At 31.3% G+C, this 9308-nt stretch overlaps 1 protein-coding gene across 2 annotated transcripts; it reads right to left on the reverse strand.

Annotated features, from left to right (window-relative positions):
* Nucleotides 1–822: 822 nt before the first annotated feature.
* On the reverse strand, nt 823–6019 carry LOC105137049 (uncharacterized). Of its 2 annotated transcripts, none has more exons than XM_011042631.1 (4): nt 5781–6019; nt 4634–5456; nt 1308–1452; nt 823–1179 (listed from the first exon to the last, which is right to left on the reverse strand). In XM_011042631.1, the coding sequence occupies exons 2-4, from the start codon at nt 5163–5165 to the stop codon at nt 1134–1136; spliced, it is 723 nt and encodes a 240-aa protein (XP_011040933.1). In that variant the 5' UTR covers nt 5166–5456; nt 5781–6019; the 3' UTR covers nt 823–1133. The 2 variants fall into 2 exon arrangements, with proteins under 2 accessions (XP_011040933.1, XP_011040927.1); XM_011042625.1 differs by having other exon boundaries at nt 4634–5525.
* Nucleotides 6020–9308: the final 3289 nt, after the last annotated feature.

Genomic DNA, 9308 nt, shown 5'->3' on the forward strand with positions numbered 1-9308 from the left:
TGCATTAAATACTGGATCTTTGCAAACCAATTATCCTGATTCAGCCGGCATTATTTGGAAAAGCGATGCATATTATATTTTATAAAAAATAAAATTTTTTATTAAAAATTATTTTTTATATATTTTAAATTATTTTGATGCACTAATCTTAAAAATAATTTTTAAAAAATAAAAAATATTATTTATATATATTTTAATATAAAAATACTTTAAAAAATAACCACATTTATATTTCTAAACATGTATGACGGATGTGATCTAGGTTTGAATTCATTTTTCTTGAATTGGTAATGTAAACAACAACTTTGTCACCCTTCTAAAATGTTTCTCATCAAATGACATTTTTTGCCATCTTACAGTGTGTTAAGTATGTATACAAGTACATATTTAGCACTCGTTGGTCACTTCAGGAAATTAAAAAAGAGAAGGATGTCCAGGATGTTGAATGTTTTCACAACGTATGGGAAAACAAACCAAATGCTCTTGAGATATCCTTGGAGATTTAGTGCCATAGATTTATTATTATCGTTAGTATTTAAATTTTAAATATATATTTTTTATTTATAAATGCATTAATTCAAATATGGAGGGCAGCTGACACTGCTAATTAGTATTGGAGTATAAATACGGGTTCAAAGATATTGTCACCGCGAGACATCCTTCAAGTTAAAATTAAGCATCATCCCTCAAGTTTAAATTAAATACTGGTTCTTGGATGGTGGAAATAATTGCCATTTCTACAGTTTTGGAGTTTGAATTCAGGCTTTACTTCCCAGTATAAAGGGGAAAACAGAAGTATATTTGCTTCTCTAATAGACACCATGGCAATAATTCTCTTCATTTCTATTATATGAAATCCGAATGCCAAGCCAACAACACTCTTTTAGCACAAACCAGGCAATGAACTTCTGAAATGAAAATCTATTAATTAGTCCTCTGAATTAGACACTGTACAAGCTGTAAGCTGTCCTTTTACAGATAACTGTCCAAGCTAGGTGTTCCCATATTTACAACAATCAGAATAGTCAAGCGCTGCGTCAACACTAGTTTACAAAAGGGGACATGGCAATTCAATAAGCCTATGCGACACATATCAACAACAGTTCACCAGGAGGAAAAAGATTCAGTTAACTCTACTTCTTCCGCGAACCTGAACCAGAAACCTGCCTTCCTGCCAAACTGTGTTTCACATGAAACATATCAAAGAATGCATAGATAAGAGAGAGAGCAGTGAAACTTCATTGCTTATTATCGAATGCACAAATGATTAAAGAACAAGCTCCACATATATCACAAGGAACACATACTCGGAAGACCTGGAGCCTGATTCATCACTCTCATATGCAACTTTGTTCTTGTACAACTGAACTGCAATCAAAGGTTCACCGGTACCAACTGCTGGCTCAGGAGACCCCTTTAAGGCCAAGCTTCCACTGTATCTGGAGCTAATTCCTGCAAGCAAAGCTTCACATTGTGTCACTAATATAAATGTTAAATAGCAATACCGCTGTCACCTTAAGATCAGAGAGAACTCTGGAAGATCGGAGGTCTAATGGCCTAAAACTCCATGTAAAAAGCAGATGGTAGACTAGGTTAGTAGACAAAAAAGAAAAGAACAAGCATGAAATAAAGATGGATAGCTTAGAATAAATAGCTGCCTGAATTAACAGCTTCAAATAGGAGTGTCGTGCATTATAGAGAAACTCAATCCCCAGCATAAATGGAGAAAAGCTCAAGAGTTGGTAAGCTGAAGAGTTGGTAGAGTGGAGCACACATTGGATGGATAGATGCACAATATGGTTTCAAATCCTATTATCCCCCTGGACCAAGGACATAAGAAGATTTCTAACAAGCCCTACTAACTCTAACTACATCAAAAAGGTGAATCTGACTTGCTGGATGCTAACTGACCAGAGGATGCTACCTGACTGTTAAAAATAATAACAAAAGAAAACTTGAAGTGAAAACACTTCATGAACAAAAGAAATGTCCCTAATTGTCAGCCATGCACAGGCATTGGTGCTAGCACCACTGCGAAAACTCAGCAACTAAAAGCCATGATTCCTACATTCTTAGACAGAACCCTTACCAAGATTCACAAATTAGACAAAAGAAACTGACCACAATCAGCTTCCCAGAGTAATGATATAGGAAGTAAAGCAATTGTGTAAGCCAATACACATAGTATCTAGCAATTGCAGTTGATAAGAGATCAATAATAAGAACACAAGATTCCATGTTCTACTCATGACAAATGGAAGAGAGCAACAAGGCCAACTTGCTAATCATTTTGATTCTTCACCAGAGTAAGCCCCAAAAAGCATCAAACATTTCTAAAGCGATCCATGGAGCAATTCATAAATAGCAAGCACTAGCTCCCACTGTTAATCATAAAGAGCAATCAAAGACAGGATTTCAGTGGTTGGGGAATATAGTCCTAACTTTTCATTCCCTTTTCTTTTTATCAGCATCCAATCCACATTATGTTTCCCTAAGCATGGTTTGAAGGTTTTGAAGTCCAGCAGAAATGTAAATATTCCTTTCCATTTTCAATAGCATATCAAAGAAGATTTCTTCAATAGCATATCAGAAAGAAGATTGATCTTAGATTACAGTTGAAACAGAAACAGAAGAAATCATCCCAAGGAGACTTTTCCTTCAGGAAACATCCCAAGAAGGCTTTAAGTACATATGATGCAATATATTATGTATGTTTTATCAATTGCCACAAATGAATGGTAAGGTCACAAAAAATAACAAATCTACAAAATGTAAATTGATAAAACAAACTTACTCAGATCATATCAAAGGCAATAAATAAAAGTCACATAAGATAGATTTGTCGCCATGAAATAATCAAACATATCCAGTTAAAAAAGGGAGATAGGGACAAAAAGAATTAAATTAAACTCGATATCAAAGCATGCAATGAATACAATTACAAGCAAGAAATACAGCTTTGGTCAAAGGTGAAGTATCCAAATTCTTTTCTTATCTTTTGAATAGGTCAAGTGTTCAGAATATGTTGCAGAAGTTCAGGTCCAAGCTGTAAAGCAATTCAAGCTGCAGGTTAGAAGCTTCTTGAAAATAATCCACCCTGTTTTTATCTACCAAGTTATTTGCAGCTATTCATGCACAATGATGAATGGCTGTTGAAAATTAGAAAAAAAATCATTTTTTTTCATTAATTAGAATGTTTCTAAAAAAATATTACATTGCAAGCTTCAAAAGGGATTTTATGAGCAGCTAAGCTCAAAGCCTATAAACATTGCATGTTAGACAGAGTGTATAATGTGAAGTTGTCAGTTAACTTCTCTCCTCATCCTTTGTTAATATCAAGCATGATGTCTAATTGCAAAGAACAGAAGGATTTAAAGTTGTTGGACATTGATTAACTGGTATTTCACAAATGAGAAAAAAGAGTTACGCTTTTGTGGGAAAAAAGTACCAGGCAAGATGTGACTTCAGCATCAAAGAAATCTAACATCTACAGGAATTTTACATAATTTCCATTCAAGGATCAAAGGATATATAAATGGTATTTTCATGGGCATGCATCCATGGAATGATACATGAAACTCAAGATTGGCATTACAATCTTAAGCAATCATTTCCAGTAAAAAATGCACCTATGTTGTAAGCGATCCACCTTGTGGGAAGTTGGGGTGAAATATTGATCAAGCATGGAATAGACGCTAAAAGCAGGGAGGTTAAGGGATTGTTTTCAGTTTTCGGTCTTCAGACATTGCTCTGGTAATGTCATAGCAATCAAATTCAACGTTCGTCATTTTCTCTAAGAGCAGTAAGTTGGTTGAGTTCATGGCATCAAGGAAGCTGAGCTGAGCACTTGAAAGAGGATGCTTGGCACAGATTGTTTGGAGCTGCAAGGAGACTCACAGGAGTTTACTCCTAATCCTGTTGGCGTTGAAGCAATTCTGCATGACGCGATGATAATGACTTCTGAGGCTCAGTTATCACTTGTTTGTCATATAAGACATGCAAATAATGAAGTTGTGCATTTATGAGCCAGGTATCTGTACCAGTGAGCATCCCTTATGAATACTTTGCTTTGTCCCCTCATTCTGGAGGATTTGTTAGGCGGAAATACCAATTCGATGTAATTTGATTGTTATCAATTAACACAAAATTTACTGGTTTTTATTAAAGAATACGCATTGCAGGAAAAAAAATACCATCACAGACATTTCACTTATGTTTACAGGTCAGATTCCATGACATTCAGAAGAAACAACAGTTGTTAAGCAAAACACTTAAAAGGATAATTCCAAGAAGAAAAGAACATAACAAAAATATTATGACATTTCACTTATATTTACTGGTCAGTTTCCTTGACATTCAGAAGAAACAACTGGTGTTAAACAAAACACTATAAGATAATACCAAAGCATAGTTGTGAAGTGGATACCATAGTGCATATTTCTATCAGGGGGCATGTTTCAGATGCCCTATCTAATAAGCATATTTGTAAAGTGGGAAACATGTTTGAGATTCATATCATGACCAAATTTTGCACAAAAATTGTGGCTTATTGTGAATAGATATGCAACATATGAGCTGTTTGAAACACAGTTCTTGGTATGAGACCAATCAAAACTTCAAAAAGCCAATATACCTTGATATATTATAATGAGGCAGAAAACGATTGTGATGACCATGGCAGACAAGCTGCTGCTCCAAGATGATGTCTTTGCTGCTCTCATCTTCTTTAGTGCTTTAAGCCTTTCAATCCTGGCACGTTTTCGCATGGCAAGCTCAGTGATTTCTTTCATCAACTTCTGGTCAGCAGCATCCAGTGACAGACCTTTAGGAGGTCTTGGTGGCTTGGGGGGTTTTTTCAAATTCTTCTTTATGCGTTTCTCCACAACATCCTTCCTATCCAGAAAGGTTATGTTCTGCTGTCCCTCTTCTCCTTCTGAATTATTGTCTATCAACAACTCCACATTGTCAGCTGCAAGCTCACTAAAGTTTGATGAATTTGCCACTCCATGAAAACCCACGGCCCCAGTACATGCCCTCTTTAAAATTGTCTTGGTTTGTCCATTTGCTGAAATGGGATCGCTCATCTTATCTTCTTCGTTGGTTGTCCCACCACTTTCAAGATCAACTTCAAGCTCCCTTCCTCTCGAAACAAATTGACTCATCATTAAAGGTAGAAATTTATAACACTACTTTCCTGCTATTTACAAGTCCAACGCACTGTTATTATTGTCTTGTGAAAATCAAGCCCTTGTCGTAACACAAACGAAGGTTTCACCATGATCAAAACCTATAAAAGGAACTCTTCATTCCAAGCTAAAACAAAGACAACCCTTGATCAAATGTACTATCCGAATTTACCACAAAAACGAAATGCAGAGAGGCCCCGTCTTCAGGAAGTGTTTTCTCTTATCACCCATAATTTCTCAACCATGTTGAATTATCTTTGTAATCTCTCTCTACATTTAAAAAGACCAAATATTTTCAACCAAACCTCAAACAATCAACAGAACCCAGCAAGCCAGAACCTATTATGTTGAACATAAAATTTCAATGCTGTAACAATACACTTGAAAATGCCAAAAAGACAAATATAAGAAATGAGAACAAACAGAAATAGCAAATATGAAACGATCCATATCTGATATCACCAAAAAAGATTCCCTTACGCTAGCATTGTCTGAAACTTTCGAATTTAGTGATTGTTTCTTCGCTATGTTCAACTTCATAAAGCAATTCTAATAGCCCAGAAACCAGAAGAACCAAAAAAAAAAAAAAGGTACCTTTAGCTTCGATGGAGTAGGAGGTTCGTGAAGGGAGGATTAAACGTGGGCTTCGTCTAAAGATAAAGGTATCCCTAAATTTCGAGGGTTTCCCTTCGCTTCCTTTACTTTATAATTAGCATTCAGCATTCCTTTTCTTTTGTTTCTTAGCATTCAGCAAACAGCATTTACGGAAAGCAGTCCAAAAATAATACGCTAATCTAGTAAAGTACTCCACTCGCTCGCTCACCAAAATAATTATAATTATAATTATAATTAATTCTACATGTAATGTAATAACAAAGCAATATGTGCAAAACACACAGCAGAACCGAAGGAGGAGCCTTTAATTAATTCCTTATTTGGTAGTGCGATTTTCAAAAAAATAAAAAATAAAATTATAGATTAATTTTTTAAAATAAAAAAAATAAAAAATAAAATTATAGATTATTTAAAAAAAAAGATACTTGAATATAATAATATTTTTTTATTTTTTAAAAATTATTTTTAACATTAACATATTAAAATAATTTTAAAATATATTAATTTAAAATAAATAAAAAATTTAAACTTTTTTAAAAATAATTTTAAAATATAGGAACACGCAAACCGTAGTAAGTTTTAATTTAGATGAGCTTGTTTTTATGTATAAATTTTTTTATTTTTTTAATTATTTTTTTATAAGTTTTGATATATTAATATTAAAAATAATAGTATATTATTTTAATATAATTTTAAATAAAAAACATTTAAAAAAATAACTATTATACAATTATAAATACATGAACGAAGAAAAGAAAAGTAAAAATGCAAATTGACGACCCCAAATCACCTTCTATTATCAATTTAAGTGGGCCACGAGAATGACAAAAACAAAGTCCATTATCCCACGCTCCCAGTGGCCGGCTTTGTCTTGCTTGACCAAGTGACCTGAAACATGGGCTCGTTTTAGCAAATGGAATCCGGTGGTGGGGTTATCGGAAAGTCCGCCAGAGTAGAGACACTGAGAGTAGGTAACCTGAAACCATATTGCGAGTCTGTTTGAAAATATAATATAAATTATGGTTTTTAAAATTTTAAATTGTTTTAATTTTTTTGAGAAAAAAAAAGAATTAAAAAAAATATATTTCTGATAATAAATCATTTAATTATTATTAACATGAATCATTATCATAAAAAAAAAAAAAAAAAAAAAGTCTGTTTGAAAATATAATATAAATTATGGTTTTTAAATTTTTTAATTTTTTTTTATTAAAATTTATTTTTTATTTTTTTATATTATTTTAATATATTAATCTCAAAAATAATTTTAAAAAAATAAAAAATATATCATTTTAATATATTTTTAAACAAAAAATATTTTAAACCATAATTATTATCATAATCTTAAATAAGCTTGTGTTTGTCTCTCTCCAAAGTGAATGTGGTCTCCATGAAGATATGTAAAGCAAATAATAAAATGAAAATGTAATTCATAGAAATAGATGATACCTGAATGAATTAAAATTAAAATTAAAATTATTTTTTTCTTAAAAAATAAAGGGATTAGCAAAACATTGTGGAGTAGGGGTGAAAAAAAACTAACAAACTAATTAAACCAAAAACATAAAAAAAACATAATTGAAAAAATCAAACCATAAAAAAAACTAATTAATTGGATTAGAATATTTTAAAAAAATTCAGTTCAATTCAGTTCAGTTTTGGTTTCATAAGCATGAAATCAAAAAACTAAATTGAACCGGTTTAGTTAAGAAATAAACCAAACTGAACTAAAAAGAACCCATTAGAAAGCCCAAAAAATAATATAATTTTTATATTTTAATATAAAATAATCAAATCAAACTGAAACCGGTCAGTTGAATTTTGATTTTTAATTTAAAATAACCAAACCAAAAGTGGTTGGTTGGAACCGGTTTTGGTTCAGTTTTATTTTTTTAATATTTTACAAAATTTTGATTTTTTTTGTTTTTATAGGTAAAAACTATATCCCTGTGTTAAATGGAATTGAAATATTTAAAAATTGTTTTAAGATATCATTTATTTTTGTTTTTATAGGTAAAAACTATATCAAACCGAAAATAATCACCCTTCTTGTGGAGTATAAGTGCTAGAATCCAATGGTGTATTTACTATTTTATCCTTAATTATTGTTTATATTATCATCATGCATTTATATAAAGATAGCCCTGTGTTAAATGAAATTGAAATATTTAAAAATTGTTTTAAGATATCATTTATTTTTACATTTTAAAATGTTTTTTTAAAAAATAATTTTTTTGTGTGTTTTTATTTTTTTTAATGTGCCGATATAAAAAATATTTTTTTTCAAATATAAAATACTTTAAAAATTAAAAAATAACCATTATTAATTTCAAACACCAACAAAATTTCAAGAATTTTAAGCCAAAACAAAAAGAAAGTTTCACAAATAAATATACTCGAACATAATGATTAATATCAAAACCTTGATGAAGGTGCTTGCAATGTTAAGTGCATCACCATTTTTAAGTAAGAACTCATAATAATTTCTCACAAATCCCTGTATATAAGAGGACTTCTAACCTATGTTGCATCTATAAGATTTTAAAATAAACAATTTAGGGTGATTGGCAGTGTGGTTATAGTTGTTTTTTAACATATTTTTCACTCAGAAAAATATTAAAAAATTATTTTTGACATCAGTGTATTAAAATGATAGAAAAACACCCAAAAATATTAATTTAAAGCAAATAAAAAAATTCAATTTTTTTCAAAAATATTCTGGAAATGCAAAAAAAACTAGACATCAATGACAATTTTGTAAAAGGAAAAAGCAAGGAGAAACAATATGATGTTTGACATGCTTTCTATCTCTTTCTCTAAGACCTTATGTTTGCTCAACAATCCATGCAAATAAATTAACAAAAAAAAGAATGAGTTGAGGTCAATAAGCTTATCAACAAAAAAATTTAATTTTTTTCAAAAACATTCTGGAAATGCAAAAAAAACTAGACAACAATGACAGTTTTGTAAAACGAAAAAGCAAGGAGAAACAATATGATGTTTGACATGCTCTCTATCTCTTTCTCTAAGACCTTATGTTTGCTCAACAATCCATGCAAATAAATTAACAAAAAAAGAATGAGTTGAGGTTAAGAAGCTTATCAACAAGCATCAATGCTTGCATATTCCATCTGCATGCAATCAAGCACTTTTTATTGCCAATCACTCATTGGTTTTGGCGTAGAAAAGACTCACAACTTGATAAGCAACATCTTTTAATCTAGATTTCTAATAAAACATAAGGCTAGAGGCTCAAAGTCACCTCTCGAACATCAGAAATACTGCTACAACCGAGCACATATTCAACTCTTAGCTTTGCTACAAGTCTCTCGACCTCAAATTTAAGAAAAGTAACTTTAAGGTCACTAAAAAAGACCTTGAGAGATAGGGGGCATAGTCCACATAGAGGAGTTAAGTATAAGGCAGTTGTCTACAAAGTAATAGTTTTACTGTTCATTATTGGTGTAGTGTTAGCCTCTATTCATAATCCAAAATACTCCAAATGGA

The sequence above is a fragment of the Populus euphratica genome, unplaced genomic scaffold (assembly GCF_000495115.2).
Source record: "Populus euphratica unplaced genomic scaffold, PopEup_1.0 scaffold2.1, whole genome shotgun sequence".
Taxonomy (NCBI): Eukaryota; Viridiplantae; Streptophyta; class Magnoliopsida; order Malpighiales; family Salicaceae; genus Populus; species Populus euphratica.